Raw genomic sequence first — 27,586 nt, forward strand, 5'->3', positions numbered from 1 at the left:
CAACCTTGATTGTACAATGAAATAAGACTGCCTGTAAAAAAAGTAAGGAATAATATCATTGAGTCAAACCAAAATTATTTTATTTTAAACGTTTACAATTTCCCGTGATTTTAGCTTTTGCAATGACAATAAACAAATCAGAAAGCCAACCGTTGGAATTTAGCGGAATTAACTTAGGAGTTTCCAACTTTCGCGCATGAACAATTATTCGCATGTTGGAAAACCATCTTGGTTGTATATTTATGCATCGCAAAAAAAGTAAACATATTTTTGTCAGAAAGCATTAAATTTATTGAGCTTTTTTTATGCATAATATTTGTGGGTGTTTGTTTTTCTTGGTACTATTTTCGGTTAATTTTTAAGGCACATTATTTAATTCGTATGCCTATAGATTATAAAAATTTAATAATAATTCAATTGTATAGATAATATTCTTGGTAAATGTGCGCAAGGTCTGTTCTGATAAAATACAGTAAGTATAAACTTTTCTCTGTATTAGTTATTTCTAAAATAAAACAGATAATTTTGAAAACAAATATATTTATAACAAATTAAAACTATTTCATAAGAACTACTTAAACAAAAATTTTTAGTTGTGTATAAAATTATTTGTACTATCACAAAATACACTTTTAAATGAAAGGTCAGGAATAAAGATAATATTCGATTTTATCTAACACCAAAATAAACAACTGTTTAAGAAAAACGTATTACAAAAGTTATTTTCTACTAATAATTATAAATTATCAGGGTGTTGGCGATAAATTTGTGGGACAAAAATATCTGTGTGATGTACTATACCAAAATATATATACAAAAATATCTAGTTTGTAAAACCTTACCAGGAACCAAATAATTTAGAGGCTATTTTGCCAAATAGAGAGTCCGAGCTTTCGATCACTTTTTCACCTTCAGATATTTGTCTAGCCTCTGGTAAAAGAACAACGGAAACGCAAAACTGTTGTGCCTTATGATAGACAGGTGTGTTGTTTACATTTGAACCTGGCACTGCTTGAATATCGGTATATTGTCTAGATAATGTAGGCGTACGTTTGTAAATATTGTGCCTAACCGTCATAATATCGCCGTAAATGGTAACTATAGATATGCAAGGTATACCGATCTTTTTAACTTTGCTAATTTTGCTGCATGGTTTATTATTTTCACATGTTAGAGTTGCTTTCGTGCATAATGTCCTTGTAGTATTGTTTTTACTACATGATTTTGTTAATAACATGTCTGTTAAACACATCACTCCACCGTCGTTAAGACAAATTGAAGATGTGGTGTTTGGACAAATTAGACCAGTATCTCCTTCACAGGCACGCAAGTCAAATGCTTGGAATTCTAGATTAGTAGGTATAACCTCGTTGCCATGGTCATGGTAGTGCACTGAATAATGATCAAATTGTTGCGCAATGCCGCTTTCACTATACAAATAAGCGTTTATGTAATAGTAAGTAGGAAAAATTGTTCTCGGTAGTCTGTACTGTAAGAACAATCCTAAAGTGTTCGTACCCAAATTTTTATATGAATATTTTGGCAAAGTTAAAGAATTTGGCGCATTAGGAATTCCAGTTACCTTTCTACGTTCGGGAACTTTAGAAATAGTTTTTTCTCCTGGTAACACTAAAATGGCCACGCAAAGTTCACGAGGTGTAGGTATAGTTTGTGCTGCAACGCCTGCGGTTACATTTGATAGCTCATAGGTTCTGTAAGTCTGAGTTTCATTAACTGCAGCATAGCTTCTTATCATAATGCTGATATTTGCATAAACCTTGGCTGTAGAAAAACACGGGATTTGAAGAGGAACCGTTGCATTAGGATTCTGCACACAAAACGGGAATTTAAGGTTATCGCATGGTATAGAACTGTTTACATTGTTTGTCTGAAGTTCGTTACTAAAGGTTGTAGATGTTTTGTCAGTTACGCAAATAACTGCACCGTCGTTTAGACACAAAGATACAGTGTATTGAGGACAGAATGTACCACTATCTCCAGCGCAGCTCATAATCTGATCTGGTTTAATTTCTACTTGATTGGGTAGTACATTAGCGTCGTGATAATATTGGAATACATTGTAATGATCGAACTTTTCAACAAAGTTGTAATTTTGATCATAATTTAGAAAAGAAAAACTAGGTTGCACTAGATTTTGCAATTTGTGGCCCAAATAATAACCTAATAAGTCAACGCCAGTGTGATTTGTAGTATAATGAAAGGGTTCATTATTTTGTACAACTGACTGATCTTTTCTACCAGATTTTGATTCATTTTTAGTTGGTGTGGCTAGAACCGTAACACAGAATGTTTTAAGCGAAGAATCATTAGTGTCCGTTACAATCAGACTATTATTTACGTATCCGAGTCCGGCTGGAATAGTAGCAGTAGATACACAAGGGATAGAGACAGATGTCGATGATTTCTGTTTACATTCGGGTGAAGAATTATTCTCACATGATATTGTTGAGGTAGCACACTTAAGTTGTTTGTTTGTAGAGCAAGGAGAAGTGTCTATAGCGTTAACGACGCACATGACTACACCGTTATTTGTGCAGAATGGCATGGTGCCAGGAGGACATATATTACTACTATCACCAGCACAAACAACAACCGCGTTGGGTTGAATAGGTGCTTCTTTTGGTACTGCCTCGCTGTTATGGTAATAGTGGTGAACAGTATAGTGATCATATCTGGGAACATATTCGTTGTTGACGTATGAAGTACTGTGATAATAATAACTTGGTCGAGTTATTTTTCCCAATTGGTAGCCCAAGAAGAAACCTAATGCGGAACTTCCAGTATCTTGAGAAGAGTAGTGATAAGTTGGTTGATAACGTAAACTAGCCAATGGATCATAATTATGGGTAGTGATAGTTATACCGACTGGAGGAGGACCATAACTATGATAATGTACAGTCGGCGGTATAACTTGGTGGTGGTAATTGTTATTATTTATTATGGTAATATGGGCTGGTCCTGTACTCGGTGGCGCATAATGTCCAGGTTGATAATAATGGTTGTTATTATTGATAACTGTCGTAGAGGGTGGAGGATGTATCACAGGTTGTGTTGGATAGAGTGGATTTACTCCATGACCAGTTAAGGTTGTATTTCTGCGACCTGAAAATAAAAATATACTGTAGCCGAATTTAGACTATAATACATAATGAAATATATATGAAACGTCAATGAAAAGTTATAATAAAACATTTGAGTATCTATGTAGGAGGCCTTAATAAGAATATGAATTTGTATTTTTATTATGACAACGATTGTCATATGTGTCAGTAATGAAAATAACGCCAAATTGATTTATGTCAAAATTGGAGCAATGATAAAAATTGCACAATATAAATGGAGAAGTTACTCTTACGTAAGTTTAACCCTAATGATTTTAATATACCCTAATGATTTTAATATAATATATATTAATAATGGTAAGTAATTTTTTTTATAATTGTGTAATTAATATTCATAAGTAATGTATTTATGAGGGCAATTGTTATCTATGTAATTTATAATAAAAAGTTCATAAAATCATAAGTAATGTATCTATTCAGATTCTTTTTGGCATAAGAAGCACCTGTAGAAAAATATTGTACCTAACACGATTCAAAAGTGATATTGCGGGATTTATAGGATACCAAGACTCGTCTTCTGCTTGCTTCACGGATAATTCTCGAGTTTAAGGAGCGGATATGAGCGATGGTTTTTGCTTTTTCGAAATCTGTTTTGTGACCTGTCTGAAAATGATTTTGGGCTAGAGCTGAAAAAGTATTGAAATGTTTTACCGATATAGAACGTTCGTGAGTATGATTGTTGATTCGTCAGTTTGTCTGTCCTATGTATGTTGGTGGGCAACTGAAACAAGGTATCTCGTTTTCATTGGGGATTTGGCCTTTCACCGATGTGACAAAATTGGATAACTTAGACTGAGTAGTGAAGATGGTTTTAATGTTTCGAGGGTTAGAAGTTCTACTAATCTTGTCAGTGACACCTTTAATTAAAGGTAGAAAGAATTTGGGTTGATAAGGCAAGGTTTCTTTTTTGGATGGAATGAGATTTAGATGTTTTTGAATGCTGCTATTGATTTTAGTTTTGTGATAGCCGTTTTGAGTTAATTTTGGATGATCTGTTATTGTCCTCCCTAAGTCTGAAGTCAGTTAATAACTGAATTAAGTTGGGCGGGGTAATGATGTGATTTAAAATTGAGATAACGGTTTGTATGGGTGGGTTTCCGGTACACGGAATAGAAAAAAACTGTGAAGTGGATGTTTCTAAATAATAACATCAAGGAATGGAAAAGACGCTTCTGACTCAACTTCGAGAAGTGAATACTGGGATATATTCCATTCAGGCGGGAGAAGAAGAGATCTAATGTGTCTTTACCATGAGGTCAAATGACAAAGGTGTCATCAACGTACCGTAATCAGCAGGTGAGTTTGAGATTAAATGAGCACAGGGCTGTTGTTTCGAAATGTTTCATGTAGATATCAGCCATTAGGGGAGAGAGGGGGGATCCCATTGGGATATTGAGGATACAGATGAGGATTGGAATACAGAAATTTTTTATTTCTGGTGGTAGAGTGGACTTTTTTCTAAACAGATAATACGATCGTTTGTGACACGTTTGTATTCTGTGAAATTAAGAAGTTCGAACATTTTGTCGAAATAATTAGAAGAGTTAAGAGTGACGGTGGCATTACCTTTGTCGACCAGAAGGATGACAATGTCAGGGTTGTTATAAAGTTCTTTCACAGAGGAGGTTTTGAAGTATGGAGAAATATGGCGACATCTTGTATGGACATACTTCGGCGTGGTCGGAACGAGAGGGTATCAAATGCTTGGCGTATAGTAAAAATCGAAGCGGATCAACCTGGTGACTTTAATATTAATTTGTGTACTATTCCTTATTTAAGGTTTAGTTGTACCAAAATAAGTGTAGGTATAAAGTGATCCAAGAAAGAAGCGTAAGGGACCTTTATCAAAAAATAATATTTAAAAATTATTAAAAAAACGTATTCCGAAAATGGGTTCCGATGTAAAAGCCGAAACATTAAATACAAAGTTTATTTTATAGGTGTGACTTAAAATTATAAAATTTTCAAAATTTAAATTACTTACTTGCGGGAGGTTGGTAAATTCCTCCATGTGTGCTGCCATTTCTTATCGAAGGACCTAGAGCAAAAATTTGGAATATTTAAAAAAATCGGTTTAAATTTTTATTTTTTACAGTAGCTGAAAAAATAATGCAATATACTAGAACTGCTTAATAACTAAATAGCCGAACATTGGCAAGGCACGAATTCTTTTGATCATTCATATCTGTTGGTGTCCGGATTCTAATTAATTCAAATTGAAAGCTGTTGGTGGCACTCAGAGAATACCAGATATAATAACTGTGGGGAAACACAGAACCCTAAGCACCCATTAGTTTGTACGTACTTGAATCAAGAATGTATCCTTTCATTTTTGTTTCGAGATTGCAGCTAATTAAAAGGAGAGTGTTGAAGAGTTCGGTATGCGATTTAAAGAAGTGATCCGGACACCGAAAGTAAGAAAGATATAACGAAAAATTGAAACATGGTGGTCTTACTAAAACATACATACAAAGAGAATTGGTTAATAAGTAATTCTGTTGCTAGGCCGCTATTCAATCTTACTGATACTAGTTGGTACCTTTATAGATAAAACAGAGTCTATATGTCATTATTATCTCATCATTATATCAATATTGTCTAGTACATTTAAATCGAGAATTTTCTTTAATTCAGAGTATTTGACAAAGTAAACATTTTTGCGGAATCAATGAAGAAAATGATTTCTATGTCGTTCCTTTGATCTCCGCATTTTTTTAGGAGAACCAATAGGCAGAATATTGCTTTTATGATCTAAAGACTAAGTCTTAAAAGTTTCATGCTTATATCGGAATCGCATTTTCGGTATATTCCGTGATTTATAAATTTTAGACACAGTTTTAGAGCTTGGCTTATCAGAATGAATGATATGCTCGTTTTTTCTCTATTTATTTTAAGACCTGCCTTTGTAATGTTTTTAATTATTCATTTATTTTTATTTTAAATGGCCTTTTACAATATTCTATAAATCCGATCTATCTTTTTATGGATTTCCGCCATTGAATTCCATTATCTATTTGCCCTGAATTTTGTCTTGCACCCTTCGTAATTTTGCTAATTTCAGAAGGGTCACATTTAAGCAAACTTTGGCATAGTAGTTACTTTTGTATATGCAGATTTTATCTCAGTAGCATCAACTTATGCGACACTCTTATTTCGGAAATAGTGTGTCACATATGACTTCATTTGACTAGGTCAAATGCATAACTTTAATCAATGAAGCCAACATACGTTGTGATGTGAAATTCCCTGAGTATCTTTATAATCTGTCACACTTTTAATAATTGTTCTCTAGTGTCCCATACCGACACAAAACTAGTTTGTTGTTCTGCAATATATAGTAGTAAAAAGATTTTGTCGTCTATACTATTATGTGTAAGAGAATTTTATTGCTATATACATCTCTGGCTCTTTCTTTATTTATACGAATATATAATAATTTTTTCCATACCATGTGCATGTGTCCTAAATTTCTTGTCAAATTTGGTGTAATATTTTTACTCTATCATCTAGAGAACTAATTATTTTAATGGATAAATTATCTGGACCAGAAACGTGTTAATTACTATTTTACCTTCATTTTTGTTACCTGTGAGGTTTTCTTTCTAACGTTTTGTGTAATTATTTGATAGGTTTCTCGCATTTTCCTTTTTCTTGCATACATAATGCGTTTTTTACTTTCATTATATAATCATGTGGAATCATCATCATAGTCGCAAATGCCACTGAACCTCTAAAAAGCATACGAACAACCTTAGTTTTGCTAAGAACGTTAACTTTGGGATCCCAAAGGTGCAAAAAACTTCGATAGATAAGATCCTTTACTCAGATGCATCTAAGACTGAAGAAGGTGTTGACTGTGCTGTTACGACTACAACCACCGTCAACTTGTTTCGACTCTCCAGCAATTGCAGTATTTATACTGCTGAACTATATGGAATACTACAAGCGGTGAAAACTCCACTCAACGATGATAACACTATAGCAATCTGTACGGACTCTCTGTCCTCCATGCAGTCCATAAAAACCGTACATTCGATTCACCCAATAGTTCAAGAAATCCAGAGTATATGTAATCGCCTTCAAACCAATGGAATTACAGTAACAATATTGTGGGTCCTATCACACGTTGGTATTCCAGGTAACGAACAAGCCGATCAAGCAGCAAAACAAGCATGTTCTCTTAACGTAACAACAGACATTCAGACATCATCAGATTTAAAAAGAACAATAAAACATAAAATAATGGACCTTTGGAGTAATCATTAGAAAAAATCAATATACCAAGTTAAGCCTTCTACAACCAAATATTTTCTACCACCAGCTCCCTCCAATGAAAAGAAAAAAGAAATCTCTCATTCGAAGATTGAGAATAGGGCACACACGCCTTACACATGGACACCTAATGAATTCCAGTAATCAGATTTTGTGCCAGTACTGCAACAGCACGACTTGCGTAACACATGTACTTCTTGACTGTCAACACTACCAAGCGGCCAGAAGAAAATACAATCTTGGTAACAACCTAAAAGACATACTTATCTGAAACAGCAGCAACTATGAAAATGTATTAAACTTTTTAAAAAACACAAAGTTATACAATTTAATTTAAAACAAAATGTACTATAAAAAATGTATTGTAACTAATTTGTACCTAATGTAAAGTATTAACCATGTAAACATGAATGTAAATTGTACCTGTGTCATGACCATTAGCTGTCGAGACACATATTTTCGAAATAAATAAAAAGGTGCAAAAAAGTTTGCTACTCCTGATCCTGAGCGTTTCCCTAAAACTAACACGGTAAAAATGGAAAATATCTTTAAGTCTATAAAAAAATGTGTAGGCTATACAAAAACATGTTTTAAATAAGAAATATACCTGAGATAATTTTTAACAATAATATTTGTTAGCACTTTTTGTATAGAATGAAGGGTTTTCTCAGAAACAAAACTTGAAGTGACTGGCGATTTTGAATGTCAGAAACGCGGCAATCAATTTTTTAAATAAAATTTATATTAACTCGGTAAAAATTCGATATCTTCTGCTCAGAGTGTCCTATCGACAAAAATTAAAATGCTTTTTAAAGGAGAAGATTGCAGCTTTTGTATATTGTTTTTGAATTTTGCTGCAAATTAGGTCACATGCTATAAAGCTGTTAAATAAATAAACGTTGCGCGATTTTTGTCATTTTTTATGATTCTTATGAAATTAATCAAATTTGTCACTTCGATTGACCAGTTGCTATGGAATTTCCATTCTTAGAGCCTGATCTTTAAAACGTGTAGAAGGAAATTTCGATTTTAAGTTTTGGCAATAAATATGAGACATTTAAAGTATACATAAACATCGCTGAATTTAAACTTTCACATTAAAAATGATCTTACGTCACGGAAAATACTTCACACTTCACAAGACAGCATCATGTAAAATTTGTAGCTTAGGTAGAGTTTATATAGTTGTGTTTTCGAAGGTCTCTCTTAGAATTCCAACTCTCGCCTGCATAAAACATGTTACTAGTATTGCAATCAATACTAGTAATATTCAGCTTTAATTTATTGTTTAAAACGTCCCAAAATGAGGTTATATTTGTCATTATACTTCAAATAAAACATTTAAAACTACTTCTTGTCGATTGCACAAGTACGTTTTCCAAATTACATAATTTCAGCTACATCCATTCAATGCCATCTTCGTGGAAGTATTTCTCGTAACGTGAGATCGTTTGAAATGCGAAAGTTTAATTTCAGCGTTTTTTAGGCATGTTTCAAATGCCTCATATTTGATGCGTAAACTCACCATCATAATTTTATGTTATGTGTTTTGAAGATTTGGCTCTAACAATGGAAATTCCACAGCGAATGGTCAATGAAAGTGATAAATTGATTAATGATCTCATAAGAATCGTAAAAAAATAAAAACACAGCGCATCGTTTATTTATTTAGCAGCTTTATCGAAACTGACTTCTCTTGCAAAAATGCAAAAAATCGCCTGCACTCTTTGCTTTAAAAATGCATTGTGACTCTTGTCGATGGGATACTGTTCATCAACTGTTGATCATAAGACATCGAATGTTTACCGTCGAGGTGATACAAATTTTACCTTATTTACCTTATCATGTAAAATACAAGTTCGAAGAAATTTTACGTGAGCATGACCATTCCTTTGCGTTTACTTTCGTACCATCCAGACCTAAACCCGAATATACTTATATGGGCTACAGTCAAAAATAATGAAAGCCAGAAAAACGTTACATTTAATTTAGCTGACGTACAAAAACTGACTGAGGATTAGTTCAATAAAATTGATGCAAATGAGTGGAGAAAACGATGTGACTATGTTATTAAGCAGGAAGATGAATACATGGACATGAAAATAGCTCCAAATATTATAAATTTTAACAGCGACTTTTTCAGTACAGAGTTTTACAGTACAAAATATTAAAATTAAATAATTACTGTGTTAGATTTAGTTATACAATATGCTCCATTTAATTTAAAAGTGGTATGGATATGTAAAAAGAACTAGCGACAGCAGATTGATAAGGGCAGAATTGTATAGATTCTTCAGAAATCGAATTCGTTTTTCCTTTTTTCCTCAATACGTTATGTGGTTTGGGGGGGGGGGGGAAGGGTAGGAGCGGCAAACATTTTTGCATCTTTTTGGGGTACCAAAATTAATATTCACACCAAAATCCAGCTTGTTCGACCCGTTTTTAAATATCAAATAATCTTTTACGACTGGACTAACACAGGAGATTATATTAAAAGGTAAAATAATTAAGTCAAAAATATTTGCTTTGTATTTATATTGTATTTATATATATTGTAAGGCTACATATTTTTTCTTCAAACGTCAAATAATGATGACATTACTTATCTAACTTGATCCTGTCAAAGTTTGATGTCTCCGCCGGCAGCAGTTTTTTTTCCCATTTCTTTACGGCGGAGGGAAAAATGTTGTCATGGCAACAATATGAAACATGTCACAAAGCAACAATACAAATGTCATTAACAACAATTAAACATCATTTTTATTTATAGTAATATTAAAAGCACAATTAGTTAATGAGGCATTTTCAAAATTGAAACCGTGCAAAAATGTTCCCGACTCTTGATACGCATTGGTAATTGTTGATGATACTGATGGTCGAGAACAACTTTCAGCAATCATTCCCGATGTTGGCGAATCATGAGGGTTTAAAATTTTTTGAGCATTATTTCTTATTTCTTATTGAATCTTCTATATATCCTTCGGCAACCGTGCTTGATTTCCAGCCCCCATGTCGTTTGAGGCATTCTAGATTTCCGCCTCCATCAATTAAAAGTGTTGCTGAAGTTCGTCGTAAAGAGTGACCCGTGTATGCGCTTGCATCGTTTAAATTTAAATAACTAGCTACTTTTTGGGCTACTGCGCTGATCGAATGTATTCCCATAACGCTTCGGTAACACTTTGGTACTTGATAAAAAATCGGTTTTCTGTGAAATTTTCAGGCCGCAGTGATGCATACTTTTTATACAGTTTAATGTAGTTTTGACCAATTATCGTAAAAGATCTAATTTGTCGTGTTTTACTGTCTGGGATTTTGATAATTATTACATTTTCTTTATCCTCAATGTCCACAGTCTTCATATTTACCATTTCGTCGCATCGACAGGCGCCGGTAACCCCAATTAACAAAACAATCTGAAATATTTTTATAATTTAGTAGAGTATACTACATGCTTTGCAATATAATTTTTTTTTACCTTTAATCCTAAATACAACTTATCTGGCGCTTCAAACAAAAATTTATCAAACTCGTCTTTAGTGAAAACTTTAGACTTCTTTGCAGTATATCCTTCGCTTGTTTTTTTCAGAAAGGCACGTAACTTTAAAAATTTGCTTATATCCACATTTTTTCTAATAACTAACTCGGATTTTATCATAGAGTATCGTGACCACATTGTAGAAGATTTCCATTTATTTTCATTTTCCATTATATTAAAATATGACAGTAAACCGTCTTCGGTAACTTGCCGTACTCCTCTTGTATCGCACCACTCTTGGAAGTGCTTGTACGCTAACCGATACTTTATTCCGGACTTGGAGGGCCCCAAACGTGCTACTGTATCATTAGCCGCGGACTCAATTTCGTTTAGGTTTTCCATTTTCGCACTAAATTTGCGCTTGCGGTTGCAACAACAATAAGCTGTCTTTAATAATTGCAAACAACTGTCAAACAACTGTAACCAGGGAGACGCAAATCCCACAGACGACTTAATTATTTTAATTTCTAACATCTAGACGACTTTGATAGTTGCCACAGTTAATTTCGAGTAAAAATAGCGTATGAATTGTACTATTTATGGTTGAAAATTGCTACGTTTGAAGAAAAAATATATATACTTTATTCGGCAAAGAAGCGACTTTTCTTGACTTGCCCTCTATTACGCGCCTCACTTCGTTCGGCGCGTAATATCGGGCGCGTCAAGAAAAGTCATGCTTCTCCGCTTCATAAAGTAATATACTATTATCGAAATAGTCTCGTTCCATTTCTTAACAGAACATTATTATTGTAGAACTCGAACGTTTCCAAGTAATGTTTTTTAAAATAGAATTAAAAATAAATTTTGCAATTAAATAACTTTTGCAAGAAATATTGCCTTTTTTATTATTATCCTTTATAATTTGATTCACTATAAACATACGTCTACCTTAAGTAAACAAAGCATAAGTTTGCCATTAAATATAATAGCAAAACTTCAACACATCGTTATGACCTCATTATAGCAATAGTTACATAAAATAAGCCAAATAAAATATAATTTGACTTGTTTACATGTTTTTTTGACGTCCCTTAAAAATGCCAATGCTAAAAGTGATTTTATCTGCTTTTCTTATCGAGGATTTGTACTCGGATAATACATGTAACGACTACAGTGAAACCTTCTAAACACGTAAAAATACTCGTATGGTGATAAACTACATTTCCAGGACAAAATATTGGATTATGATGGCCAACTTCTTGTGGCAGGTAATAAACTAAGGCTAAGACGAATCCAGCAACAAAAACAAAAATTAAGTACTTATCTTTGACGATGTAAGCATAAAAGATAACATTAAACAGTAATTTAAAAATAGAATAAAGAACATCATAGAACAACTTAAAGGTTCCGAAGAACTATAAAATGAATTTAAAAGCCAAGTTGACAAAATCTTAGTGTTAATGGAAAGGGAACTAAATAAGAAGGGACTGCTTTTTAAAATAATTTTAAAATCAAATTGTATAAGTATAAAAATTGTGCAGTATAGTGCCATGAAAACGTGGGCCTAAGTTTTACATTATTAGTGTTGTGCTAGTGTATGTCACAATATATAAGTAAGAAAAGCTTACCATGGTGAATGGACGATCTATTCCAGGAAGGTACTTGATATATAGGTTTGGCTGTAGTGTATATCGGTCTTTGAGTCCCTAAAACAGAAACATATAGTTGGTTAAGCATGATCATTATATATCCTATTATTTTTTTATATATACTTTCATAATGTGCAGCATTAACTTAACATATTATTACCGAAAATTTACAAATTGAATGTATAGAACCACAACACGTTTGCTGTCAGACAATTTTAACATTTTGTCCCCCACGCCGAACATATATTTTACATTGAGCTCTAGTCGGCTGCCATATAAAAAGAACGTTGGTCCCATCGATCCAGCGCGGCCCAGTGAGGTAAGATTAGGCTGCCGTGCGCCGTTGTTCCCTTATTTTAGTGGGGAATATAGCTTCTAGGCTATGTTGGCCCATTTCTATAATCGTACATTAAATATGCTCCAGCGGCCTATCAGCTATTAGAAAAGGTGTGTTGACCCCATGGGACCAACATGGCCTGGTACGGTAAATTATATGTTGGTCCCATCGGAGCAGTGCGGCCTGCTTGGCAGCATCGGTGTTGGTCCTATGGGACCGTGAACGTGTTAAGAAAGAAATAGACGACCTACCATTATTCTAGAATATTAGGAATTGTTAATGTTAATTCTTCTTGTATTTTGTTCTTCTTTCGGTGTCATACTCTGGTGTCATGCGAACGTTGGCTATCCTTATAACATAATATTTGTTTTTCGACTCTTGGTTGGCTAATCTTTTCCCTGAATTTTATCGGAGATATCGGAAACGTGTAACAACGCATTCTAATATGCTAGCTAAAAGATCATTCCTGATTGGGCAGATTTCTGAGTGATCATCATCATCATAACCATCAATCAGCCAACCACACCCACTGCTGGATATACACCTTTCTCAGTTCTTTATAGTGTTCTCTACACTAGGCCGCTTATACTCAGTTTCCCGGTACTCCTTTCACGTCGCATCGTCGGCCCATCTATTTGAGGGTCGTGTTTGACTTCTTTTAGTTTCTGAGCCTCTATTTACTAATTCGTCATGCCCACCTTTATTTATAAATAAAGAGAGTTAAAAAATATATGAAGAAAACTGTATACTTAAGGGACGAAGGACAAGGAAAAATTCGTGGATGGAGAATAGCTATTTTGAGCGGTGCTTAACAAAATCCACACAGCATTGTGGAAGGCTTCGACAGAAGATCACTCTTAAAAAAATAAGTAAACATAAAAAAATAATAACAGAACAACTATATGTAACTGCATGTTGTCTCTTAATGGGTATACTTACATGTATTATGATTGGTGTTATTTGGGCGCCAGGGTTGTGTTGCTAGAAAATAAAATAAATTAATCAATAAATCTTTAAATTAAAACATTTATTGTGTCTCTTTGTCGTGTTTATGAATCCAATGATTAAGAAAAACTATGTCATTTGGTGTAAGCTTTAAAATATAAATGTTAAGAGTGCATTTTCATACAATGCACTCTTAAACTTTCATACAATGCACTGACTTAAAATAAAAATGATTGTTAAAAATGTTTTTCATTTAAATCTAAACAGACAACGCCCTTTCCCACAGTCCAGATTTATACAACTTTCACGTCGAGTTCTTAAAATGGAGACAACTTTTTGTTTGGACTTTTAAATTTTTTCCAGTAAATTAAGTAGTTTGAGTGCTTGTCGGCAAAAAATTTTATGATACTTGCTCTGTCCAAACTTTGGGTATCGCTTCATTAGGCCGAGTCTGTCACGATTTCCCTCTTCGACTTTTTATGGTTCTGGACGTTTTTTCTTTAATTTTCCCGAAAATTTTCACCCGTCAGACAGGACAATACATTCTTTTATTTAAATAGCTTAAACATTATAAGAAAACCACGAAAATATAATTGTCTGATAATAGGTATAGTTCATTTAAGACGTCTGATGACTCGAACATATCGGAAAAACTACCGTGACTAAATTCCTAGATAATCAGCTAATGTTTTCATGCTATCGTCATTAATAGCAGTAAAAACAACTTTTCATATTATCTTAGGGAACTTGTTTTCCGAATTTCTTGTCTGATGGGTAAAATTTTTTGGAAAAATTAAGAATAAACGAACCAGAACCAAAAAAGTCGCAGGGGGAAATCGTGTCAGACCAAGACCAAGGCCAAATAAAGTCATACTCAAAGTTTGGAGAAGATATGTATCATAATCTATTGTGCCGACGGGCCTCTACTTTAGTTATAAAGTAGCTTTGAGTTAAACAAATTTTTGCTATGGAATGATACTAAAAAGTTATATTCATGTAAATTGTAGAATTATAAAATTTTATTATTGTCGCTATTATCAAAAACTTCTTAAGATATTGACAAGCTCTTTTTTCCGTTTGTAGTGTAGCTTTATCTCAATTATTTTATATTTTTTAGATTATACTACAATGATTACAATTAAAATAACATATTTTTGTTTTGCTTTTGACATTACAACTTTTCGGACGCAAAATCGTTTTCAAAAAACAATGAAACGAAATTATAAAAGATAATAGAGGGTTAGCCACTCAAAAGAGTGTCTCAGATATTTGGTAATATTCATTGGAGTTTGTGAAAATGCTAAAACAGGCCGGTTTTTATTTTATAGATTAATGTTGCAGCGATATAGCCATTTCTCAACCTTCTCCCTTACAGTTCCACAAACCTTTAATTTTAAATAGGAAATATGCCATGTGTGACATGTCGTTCGATAGGTATTTCGCTGGAGAATTCAAGCATCCATGATTTTTCCCATATTTACTCTATTTTTGTTAGAAAATAGCAGTTTATTAACATATATAACATATTTACTCTATTTTTGTTAGAAAATAGCAGTTTATTAAGTGTTACAACTCCTAAAAAACTAAACGTGACGCCTATGCTTCGCTAGTGTAAATTTAAAATTTTTTCTATTACCTCAAAAACTACATTAAGACGAAACAATAATAGAGAACTTTATTAAATTAACGTAAATGAAACGAACTAAATATTAAATTAATAAATTTATAATTCAAAACAGTTTACTCATCCACTAAAATTATTTAATCAAATATTTAAGATGATATACACCAACGTTTATACAATTACAAAGTCGCTGTTTGAAATTACGACGAATATTTTTGAAGTTTTTCGGGGATTACTAGACTACTTTCACTATTTTTTGCCGTTTAAGTTGTTCCAATGAAGCAGGAATGTTATTCTTAATCTTGTTTTTAAATAAACTCATACTCATAGAAGTCTAGGCAGAATTAAATCTGGGGATCTTAGTGGCCATTCACTAAAAAACACAAGTATGCTGGTTTTCCATATTCATTAGAGTTCTCTATTATTTGTCTAATAATAAAAATCGTCTATTGTGCTGCGGTTCTTCCAGAAGCCTTGTTGTTCATCTGCCATGTTCGCTTTTTCCTTGATTTTATCTTTTGTGACTGTAGTTAACAATTTTAATGTGCTATTCATTAGACTAATGTCTCTCCAATTTTCAGGACTTTTCGAGTCTTCCTTTTTAAGTATAGGTAGCAGGAGACTTTTCTTTCATTCCGCTGGTACTACTCCGGTATTTATTATATTGACGAATAATTTTAGGAGCCATTTGCGTAGTGTTGTTCCTCCATATTTTAGCAGTTCATTGTTTATCTTATCAGGACCAGGTGCTTTTCTGTTTTTTAATTTTTTTATTCGTTCTTGTAGCTCTTCTTCTGATATTAGTACTCTATCGTGAGTTTCGTTATTGATTCTTTCTCTGTTCTCTTCTTCTCCTTCTCCTTATAATTTCGTGTAATGCTCAGTGCATTGTTCCTCCGTAATGTTATCTATGCGTACAAATTCATTCATATTGACACACTGTATCAACTTATTCGTTAAAAATAAACAATATTTTGTAGAAAAATTATCAGAGATATACTTCGACCATAGAAACATATTTATTTCCAGTTAAACAATAATTCCTATAAACAAAACTTTGGCTTTGAATTGGGTTCTCCCTTATCTCCAATATTAGGCTATCTATTTATGGACAAACACTAAATTGGAGAACAATATAAAGAATCAGAACAAAATTGTTTCAGAGCTGATTACTCTTGTATAGGCGGGGTATTTTCTATTAAACAGATTATAGAGAAAAGCAAAGAAAGAGGGTCAACTATCCAAAAGTAGGCAAGATGGCGTCTGAAGATTTTCAGATTAATACAGGCCTAAGACAGGGATGTTCCTTAGCACTGGTATTGTTTAAAATATACCGAAAATAAGCTGCTGACACTGATGACTCAAGCTATATGCTAAGGAAACTGTCTGATGAATACGATAAATGATCAAGACTAAGATCTCGTTACAGAACAATTATCCGTCAAATATATGGGTGTCATATCAACATCTTATATAAAAAATCTTAAGGAAGGCGTGCTATTCGAAAATTAAACTTAATTCTCTGGAGCTACAAAGTAACAAATTAAACAAAAGTCTACTTACGAAAGCATTGTTGAAAAAAATGGAGTATTGGGGACGAAGCGCCCAGATTTCAGAACTAGACATGTCAGGAATGAATAAATTAGAATAATTATAAATGTAGATTTAAATATAATAGAAACAATAAAAAAGAAAAGACTGGTATTGTATGGCGGTTAAGAACGAATGAATATTACTAGATGGCTAAAACAAATATGGAGTAAGGTCTCAGCAGAAAAAAGAAAACATGTGTGTTCTGTATACTGACCATAAATTAAGATGTGTCTTGAGTGTGTGCCTGTGTAATATTGTAAAATGAAAGAAAATACTTACGACGCTCGGGATTCCAATTTCCAACTGTTATACCCTTTGTTGATTGCATAAGAGGTATCTGGGTACTAGTATTGAAATGGGATTTGGAACTATTAGTGGCGAAACGGGGTGGAGTATTAAATACTGAACGAATTGTTGAAGTAATGATATAATTGCCAGATGAATGATTAAATTTATCAGCAAATGAATTATTCACTACTGAACGAATTGTTGACGTACTGATATAATTCCCAGATGAATGATTAAATTTATTGGCAGGTGGAGTATTGAATGATGAACGGATTGTTGAAGTACTGATATAATTCCCAGATGAATGATTAAATTTATTGGCAGGTGGAGTATTGAATAATGAACGGATTGTTGAAGTACTGATATAATTCCCAGATGAAAGATTAAATTTATCTTCAGGTGGGAAGTTTGGATTAAATGGAGGTTGTCTAGTATACTGAGTAGTCCTATGCGTAGATGGAGTTGTTATAGGATAATGCTTTGTAGTGTAATTAAATATGTTTGATGTTGGGAAATTAGGATTAAATGGTGGTTGCCTACTATGCGGTGTAGTCTTTTGAGTAGGCATGGTAGTCATAGGATGATATTTTGTTGTCTTCCTCGTTGGCATAGTGGTGATAGGATGGTATTTAGTTGTTTTCTTAGTAGACATCGTGGTTGTGTGATGATATCTTGTCGTTCTTCTAGTAGGCATCGTAGTCATTGGATGATATTTTGTCGTTCTCCTGGTAGGCATAGTTGTTACAGGATGTCGTCTCTGAGTGGGTTTAGTTCGAGTGGTGTCTAAGGGATGCGTATCTTGATAAAGTTGATTTAATTTTTAATTATTAATATACAAGGAGAATCGCTGTTCTCCTTGAGAAAAAAAGTATGGAAACAATTTTACCGCGTTTTGTGACACAATAGGTTATTTTGACCAAATTTAAAAAATATGTACTTATTTAATATGCTTTTAATAGATTAGTAGATAAATATTTAAAAATTAAAAGGTAAAATCGAAGTGATTGGCTGTATACTATAGTTCTTAAAAAATACTATTCAGTAAATATTCTTGAGTAAAATTGTATAAAATTTCTAAACATTTTTAAAAAATATCCAAATAGTCCAGGCGTCAGAGATATGACCCGTAAAAATCATAGGAACAAGCTAAATTTTGCCGAGAATATCAATTTTAAAACCTCAAAAAAGATGCTAAAAAGTTTACCATCATTTTTACTCCCAGGCTTCCCCCTGAACAGGTTAACTACTAAGGTGATTTCCGTAAAATTTTTCTCTGGCGCCAAAGTGAATATTGTAATAAGGAGACAATAAAATATTATTTTACAAAAGCAAAATAATTTCCACAAAAAAATTAAGAAGTTACAGTTCAAAACTCAAAATCGGCCGATCTTTCCGCTTCGGCGCGATCAGTGGATAATAGCCTCGTACGTCAAGCGGTCACGGGTCAGGTTCAGCAGTTACCTTGAGCTTATGCACTTGTGTTGTAGTACAGAGGTTGTGTTGCGTTTTATTACGGTTTTCATACGTTTTTTAGAGGATTATTGATTGAAAATGCTGCCAAATTCACTTGGTGCATATTTATTACGATTATCAAGGGAAAAACTACAAGAAAACGGTAAGTTTTTTTGTTATTTACTAGCGCTTGAAAGTGAGGTTAGAATTATTTTAGATACTGACGAGGAAGGTAACGACTCGGACACATTGGATTCTGAGAAAGACTTGTATGTACCTTCAAGTTCAGAAGATATTGATTTATCGTCTACTTCAGATGAAGATACTAGATACTCCAAAAAAGAAGGTGCGAAAAATTGAAACCTGTGCTGTTGCACATGAAAACAGATGTCTGGATAACGGGCCGGATATTGAAAATGTTTTGTTTGAAGACCCAATAGACAGTCAAGACAATCAAGTTACTAATGAGCAGCAATTGACGAACCCAGTTGGCAATCACCAATCAGACGAAGATACTACTACGCAAAAAAATGAAACTAGTGTTGTTCTCGAAAATCATAATTATGTCTGATAATGAGACGGATATTAAAAATGTTTTGTTGGAAGACCCAGTACACACTCAAGATAATAAAATCACTAATCAGCAATAATGGACGAACCCAATCGAGAATCACCAACGATTCAAATTTGATAATACTTTCGGTCTCAATCCAAATTATGCAGCAGCTATTTCTTTAGATGAAGTAACACTTGTTTCCTGTTTTTATGCATTTCTTGACTTCAATATTATCGATTTGATGGTCGACCAAACAAACTTATATGCAACGCAACAAGTGCTTTCAATAAATGTCTCCACAAAATCAAGGTTACATGACTGGCAACTTACGAACAGGGAAGAAATGGTGAAATTTATTGGACTACTTGGGTACATGGGCTTAGTTCGAATGCCTTCATTGTCACATTACTGGAGTAAAGAATCTTTATTCTGTAATGATATTGTATCAAGTTCCATGAGCTGAAATCGCTTTAAGCTTTTGCTTAGAACGTGGCACTTTTCTAATAACAAAGATTGCAAAGAAGGAGACCGCTTACGCAAAATTAGCTGTTGGCGAACTTGCTTATCAAAAAATATCAAGAAATTTATACTCCGGGAGAAGTATTTTGCATTGACGAGAGTATAATCACGTTTCAAGGCAGACTCGTCATAAAACAATATATACCCCAGAAAACACACAAACTATTCAAGCTGTATTGCGGGAAAGACTACACTTGGAACTTTCAGATATACGCTGGAAAAGAGAGGGACAGGGGAGCTTCAGTTCCTACAAATGCGGTAATGAATCTTTCAAGAAATCTTCTAAATGCAGGTCGTACAATAATTATTACCGATAATTTTTATACAAGCCTTGGCTAACCTTCTTCTAGATAACTTTTATTTAACTCTAAGCATTTGCTGGGAACTTTGAGGGCAAACTGCAGAGAAAACCCTAAAGACGTTCTAAGTAAAAAATTTAAAAATGGTGAAATTATAGGGGTATTTGTATCATCAAGTGGCATGATAAGCGTGATGTACTGATTTTATCAATTAAGCATACTGATAGTTCTAAAATTATTAAAAGATTCACGGGCCCTATAAGTAAACCAGAAGCTATAATAGACTACAATGCTAGCAAAGCCTCAATCGATTTGTCTGACCAGATGGCCAGTTATAATTCTGTTTTGCGGCTTTCACTAAAGTGGTATCACAAGATAGCAATGGAAATCATACTGGGCACAACTATTGTAAATGCGCATATAATTTTTAAAGAACCATCTAATACAAACATTACAATAAGCAAGTTTCGTGAGATTGTTGCCGCAAACTTACTAAAAGGGGTTTAGAAGCTAATAGACATGCTGATGTTCCACAGCACCCGATTACAGGAAAAAGTATAAAATACCAAACATTATTGAAAAAGGAAGGACTGGCTGCTGTTGTAAGAAAATATTGTAGAGGATGCTATGAGAAGAAAGTTAGAGGGGATATACCCAAAACCAGAGTAAAAAAGGTTACCACGTACTGTACGGACTGCGAAGATCATCCTCATTTTTGCCTTCCTTGTTTCAATGCAAAACATTTAAAAAATTAATGCATTACATTCTGTTTAAATTTAAGTGTTTCTTTTACTTTCTTTTACTTTTACTTTTTTATTGTTTTGCCTGATTTCCAGTAATGTTGTAAAATTATTAATTTAATATGGAAACTCACATAGTCATACACGCCAAGCAGTCACATTTTATGTGCATTTTAAATGGAAGCGGAGGTCAGTACAGTGTTTCTGCTAGATTTATTGTCAAATGACGCAGCGCCCTATATGACCGCCATGGCGCGTGGGGATAGTCGCAAAAGCGGTTTATTTGACCGCTACGGCAGTGAACCTATTAAACCACCTTGTACCGGGTAAACGTTGGCTGATTTTTGCCATTATTTACGATTTTCGTATTATCAATAAAATGTATTACTTTAATTGACCGGTCGTAGTGAAAGAGACCAATCTTTAAAACCTGTAACATAAATTTTAATTTTGAGATTTGGCAACAAGTGTAAGATATTTGAAATATGACTAAAAATGCAGAATTTAAACTTTTACATTATCGCACGTCAGGACAAATGCCTCCAAGAAGACGGGTTTAGGTGTAAGTTGTAGCAAACGTTAAGTACTTTTGTACTTATACTAGTACTTAAATGTACTGGTGCAATTGAAAAAGAGCAGTTTTAAATGTTTTAGATCGTTTGTAATGTGAAAGTTTAAGTTCAGCCTTGTTTAAGCATATTTCAAATTCCTTACATTTGTTGCCAATAGTCAAATCTAAAATTTCATGCTATAGGTTTTGAAAATTAGACTCTATGAAAACTTTATAAAGGACATTCAATGAAAGTGATACATTGTATTGATGTCATGAGAATCATAAAAAATTGAAAAAATCCGCCACGTTTATATATTTAATACCCTTATAAAAGATGAGTTCTTTTGTGGCAAAATACAAACATTGCATACGAAAGCTGCACTTTTTATTTTTAAAATGAATTTTAATTTTTGTCGATAGGATACTCGGATCAAGAGATATCGATTTTATACCATCTAGCTGATACAAATTGTAATGAACATTGATTTCGCGGGCGTAACTGATATTCAAAATCGCCTGTCGCTTCAAGCGTTGTTTCTGAGAGAACAGTTTGTTTTACACAAACGGTAATAATAAACATTTTTATTCAAAATTCTTTCGGCTACATTTTTTATTTAAAACATTTTTTTGTACGGAGTACAGATTCCTAATAAATGGAGTTTTTACCCCCCTACGAGGAGAGATTGAGGAGAAGCCCGGGGGTAAAAGTAGTAAACTTTTTTTTCATCTTTTTTGGCATCCTAAAATTGACATTCTCGGCAAAATTCACCTTGTTCGTATGATTTTTAGAGGTACAGATAGCACTAAAAACGTTTTGAAAATTTATAAATCTATTTGGATATTTTTAAAAAATTTTATACCATTTTTCTCAAGAAAATTTTGCTTTATAGTAAGTTTTTTAAAACAATTTTCCTTATACGTGAAAGAATCTAAGGTGATAAAATTTGAGAGATTTACGAGATAACTTAAAAATACATTTAACGAAAACTCGACCTCTTTTTGCGAGTTAAGTAAATATAATGAAGGGAAATGTAGTATTACTATTAAATAAGAAATAAGTTAGTCGTCTTAAAATTTGCTACAAGCTGTAATAATAATGTTATAGTTGTGACAGAAACAGATAATAAAGAGGGGAAACTCAATCGGCTCCCATACTATTCTTCTTAAAGTGCCTATCCGTTCCGGATGTTGGCGATCATCACGGCTATCTTTACTTTGTTTATTGCAGCGCGGAACAGTTCAGTGGTAGTTGTGTTATACCACTTTCCACTAAAGCCAGGAAATGCGTCTTCTTCCCGGTCCTCTCTTACCATTTACCTTCCCTTGGAGAATCAGCAGCCCATACTATTAAATCAAGCAAATTCTGAACTAAACTCAACAATAGAAATTATAAAGATTTGGTTTATCGATACTGAAATAAGAACTTACCAGTAAAAATATACCAACACTACTGAATTAACAGCTGGCCATAAAGACATCATCTAAAAGCTTTACAAAAATCAGGGAAAGATCAGAATCTGATATTAATTTGAAGGTACAATACCACTCAGCTCTCAGCTTCAAAGTGTGCACATGGCTAACAGCTGTAAAACCGAGGCCATATAAGGTAACCAGATCAAATTAGTATTTTTCCCCTACCGCCAATCATAAACATTTATAGGTTAAAGATCATTTTCATAATTTTCATTTCAGAATTTTTTGAATACGATTTTTCAATAAGAAGTCGAAGACATCAAAAGAAAATAAAAAATGTAATTTTCATTATAATTAATTGCAGTTTAATTCGATCCAAAAACTGTCGAGCGCAATTTGCACGTCTATACTCTTGATCAAATGCTTTATTTTCCTTTTTACAATTTTTAAACGTTTATGACGAAAGCTACAGCAGAATCTGTTGTACTAGACTCACGGCAGTTTTGATTGAGTCGGTTTGTTAGAATTATTCGCATAAATATTCTGTCGCTCTGAAAACAAGTTTAGAAATTAGTTTTACGTTTATTCTCGCAAATGTTGTACTTTAAAAAAATGAATTATCGCACACTTAACGCAATAATTTTATTACTCCAAGAAGAAAAGGAGTTGCCAAAATTAAATCTAAATAAAAGAAATAAAAATGTAAACGAAATTTTTTCGTGTCTTAATACAGAAGGTGCTTTTACATTAACAGTCAAAGAAATATTGTTTCAAAACGAGGAAAAACTTCGAGAATATTTTAGACTTTCCAGGGATAGATTTGGAACTGTCTTACAATTTGTACTAGATCATAGTCTTTCATCTTCTTAGAGAGAAAATTTACTAGACATCACTTAATTATTACAATAATACCTATATAAAAATACAATTATAATTTCGGTATAGATGTGTACGCTGTAAGCTCCGCTGAACGTTTGCGTCCAAATTCCAATTCAAATCGCAGTTGATTCCAGCGCACACCGTCGACGTATACGACTATCGGTCTGCAGTGCGCACAGCTCAGCAGAATCTAAAGGTGGGTACACATATGCTCCGAATGCCGTCTCGAACCCCGTCGCGTTCTCAAGTGTGGACGGAGTCATGCAACCGCGTACCGTACCACGACGCGTCAACAACGTACATCGAAGCGATCCATCGGTTGTCGGTAAAATGTCTTAGCATCAAAAGAAATTTGAGCGCGACAATGTACACCGCGAATTCATGTTTGGACTAGCTTGCGAATCTTTTATCGAATCTCCAGTCATTCAAAATAGTCAGTCTGTTATTTTGAAGGTTGAAGGTATTTTTAAAGTTGAGTGCATCAAGATGGAATGGACGGAAGAGAGTAGTTTACACTTAATCGAAAATTATCGGGAAAAAGAGATATTATGGGATACAAATAATCCCAGATACTACAATAAAATAAAAAAAAACGATACATGGGAAGAGATTGTTTCTAAAATGCAAATTACAGTGGATGAGTGTAAAAAAAAAGTTGCTGCAGCAACATCCAACTTGCACATGCAAATTCAACTCAATTACTGCTGGAACGCTAAAATGTTTGGTACAAAGTACGGAGCGGTGTTCGGTTCGTGACTTATTTCAATGCCCCCTGTAACAACGTCGCGAACTTCTGTTGATCGCGTCGCTGTACGCGACGGGGTTCGAGACGGTATTCGGAGCATATGTGTACCCACCTTATTACACCGTTCTCATAGAGAACCATTTCTTTGATTTTGATGAACGTGCGCTGCATTCGACTGACTGTGAGTTATGCGTCGCCCACTGTTCTAACAAACCATAGCTTAACAGAGACTAAAAAGTCCAAGTATGCAAACATCTAAATTTAACTCTAATCACGATTTATATAGTTTTCTCGTTAATTGTTGGTATGTATCTGAAGGTAATACATATTTCTATGCAATTCTATAATACTATAAAATTAAAAGAAAATACTTACGACGTCCGGAATTCCAGTTTCCAACTGTCACAACCTTTGTTGTTTGTACAAAAGGTCTATGGGTACTAGTATTGAAATGAGATTTGGAACTGTTAGTGCCGAAACGGGGTGGAGTATTAAATACTGAACGAACTGTTGAAGTACTGATATAGTTCCCAGATGAATGATTTTTACCTGCAGGTGGAAAGTTTGGATTAAATGGAGGTTGTCTAGTATGCTGAGTAGTCCTATGCGTGGATGGAGTTGTCATCGGATAATGCTTTGTAGTGTAATTATATCTGTTTGATGGTGGGAAATTAGGATTAAATGGGGGCTGTCTATGGGGTGTAGTCCTGTGAGTAGGCATGGTAGTCATAGGATGATATTTCGTCGTTCTTCTCGTTGGCATAGTCGTAATGGGATGATATCTGGTCGTTCTCCTAGTGGGCATCGTAGTTATGGGATGATATCTTGTCGTTCTCCTGGTAGGCATTGTTGTTACAGGATACCGTCTCGGAGTAGGTCTAGGTGTAAAAGGTCTATTATAGGAACTTGAGCTGCCACGGGATCCAGAACCAAACGAACTGCCTCGAGAACTGGAGCCATAAGAACTGCCTCGAGAACTGGAACTTGAACTACGAGATCCTGAGGTCGAAGATCGGGATGCTGAAAGCGATGTTCATATATGATTAATATGTTTTAATCATTTTTGTAAAATAAATTTTTATTTACATAACATATACAATACAATTACGATACAATATTTAAAACTAAATGAGATAAGGGAACATAAAAATATTATGTAGTGTTAGAGTAAAAGATAGTTTTATATTAAAGTAAAATACAAATATTGTAATAAAAAAAAGCAATAAATTATAAATATTGCTAAGATATATTTAAATACAGATAAAATGAGTTATTTGAAAGTCAAAGGAAGCATGGCAACTAAGGAGAAAATAGAAGAGCCCATGCTAAATTAAAGTATATTTAAGTCGCAATGACAGTTTGTTGCTATTGTGAAATAAAAAATTAATCACGAGATACTTGTTTACCATTGTATCATTCACCAAGAATATAATTTCCGGATAAAATTTTAAAGTTACGAAATTAGTGATTACCATTATCAACTCAATTTTAGCTTAAGCTCTTAATCATCAAGAATTCAAAGAAATTTTATTTAAAATGTGGAGTGAGTGTGAGTGAAACGTTTTAAAACGTTTCACGTCCCTCTTTCCAGAAATTAAAGGATTTCTCCTTGAGAATGGCGTTCATTATCCAGAATTAACAGACAGTGGATCCAAAACTTTTATGTCATGTTAGACGTTATATCCCATCTAAATCAGCTTAATTATAAACTATAAGGGAAAGAAAACTTAATATTTTCGATTTTAGAAGAAGTAATAAAATTCGAAAACAAATTATCCGTTTTTGATCACGATTTTGAAAGAGAAGTATTGTTTCACTTTCCGATCCTGCTAAAGCATCGTCAAGAAAATAATTCCTTTATTGACAAAAACCATTTTACAATAATAATTTAAGATATAGCTTCTTCTTCTCCCTATGCCGTCCTCATTAACGGAGGTTGGCGACCACATTTCTAAAAGTTATATAGCAGATATTAGTTATAGCAGATTTCAGGAATTAACAGAGCAAATTAAGCATTTGTCAAAAATCCTCTAAATGCTACAATAACCAAATTGAAATTTTCTTCTCTTGAAATTGACAATGGAACTTTATAATACAATTGCTGGATTTAAAAAACAAGCAGAAATGATGCTCTAAATTCAAACGTCTATATATTGAAATAGTGGAGAAGAAAAAATGCGATCTTAGTTTACAACACAATTGCTTTGCTTACAATGACCTGGAGAAGGAAGACATAATCATTTTCAATGCTTGAAATAGTATTCCTGACTCTTACTAAAGTATAATTTGTATCATTTACTCCATGGTAGTGCCCTTTTCCGGTTGGGCCGATACTAACACGGCGCCGCTAACGCGACGTTATTAGCGCTCGTGTAACAAGGTCCTAAGGAATCCTACCGTTCGGATTAACAGGCGTTGTAATTATAATAAAAAAGTAACAAAATAACCACATGCTAAAATTTATAGTTATCACAGCCTTTTATTTGATTCAATTATACGGACATTTAAGAAAAAAAGTTAAAAGATGCATAAACCAAGCGTAATAACCATAATCGATAAACTAACCAAAAAAAGTGAGTTGGACAATGGTGCTGATATTTTAAAAGAATGGGATCACTGGAAGTCTATAAAAACAGAGAGAAGAAGAAAAAAGTACAACATTAAGCACTAACCACGTGAGCAACTAATATTACGTAACAAATTTATCGAATATGTAACAATAATTATTATTATATAATATATTATATACGATTTAACAAACGAATACTGAACTATATAAAAAGCTTTAATATTTACAAAGAATACTCACAAGTCTGATCTAACTCTACTATTAGCACAATTAGTAGAACACACCAACTCCATTTTAACAACATTTTCTTAAGAATTGTCGAGAAACACTGTAGGTTCTGATACTAAAATTTAGTACATTTAATGTTTTATAATTGTTCACACTTATCAGAAACGTAGTAGAGGTCACTAATATTTATTTATAAGATGATTAATAGGTTACTTTTCATAGAAGATTTACTTGGATTACACAGTAACATCATTATAATTGTTCATTGAAAAACATCTAAGAGATAAGTCTAGAAATTCCGGTTAGT

At 33.4% G+C, this 27,586-nt stretch overlaps 1 protein-coding gene across 2 annotated transcripts; it reads right to left on the minus strand.

Moving 5' to 3' along the window:
• Positions 1–523: 523 nt before the first annotated feature.
• Positions 524–27,586, minus strand: LOC140432643 (uncharacterized). 2 transcript variants are annotated; one of them, XM_072520676.1, is made up of 7 exons: positions 27,292–27,586; positions 24,858–25,502; positions 17,318–18,109; positions 13,816–13,857; positions 12,519–12,596; positions 5,128–5,181; positions 524–3,123 (listed from the first exon to the last, which is right to left on the minus strand). In XM_072520676.1, the coding sequence occupies exons 1-7, from the start codon at positions 27,353–27,355 to the stop codon at positions 839–841; spliced, it is 3,960 nt and encodes a 1,319-aa protein (XP_072376777.1). In that variant the 5' UTR covers positions 27,356–27,586; the 3' UTR covers positions 524–838. The 2 variants fall into 2 exon arrangements, with proteins under 2 accessions (XP_072376777.1, XP_072376778.1); XM_072520677.1 differs by lacking the exon at positions 17,318–18,109 and having other exon boundaries at positions 27,292–27,574.

Source organism: Diabrotica undecimpunctata, chromosome 1, assembly GCF_040954645.1.
Source record: "Diabrotica undecimpunctata isolate CICGRU chromosome 1, icDiaUnde3, whole genome shotgun sequence".
NCBI lineage: Eukaryota > Metazoa > Arthropoda > Insecta > Coleoptera > Chrysomelidae > Diabrotica > Diabrotica undecimpunctata.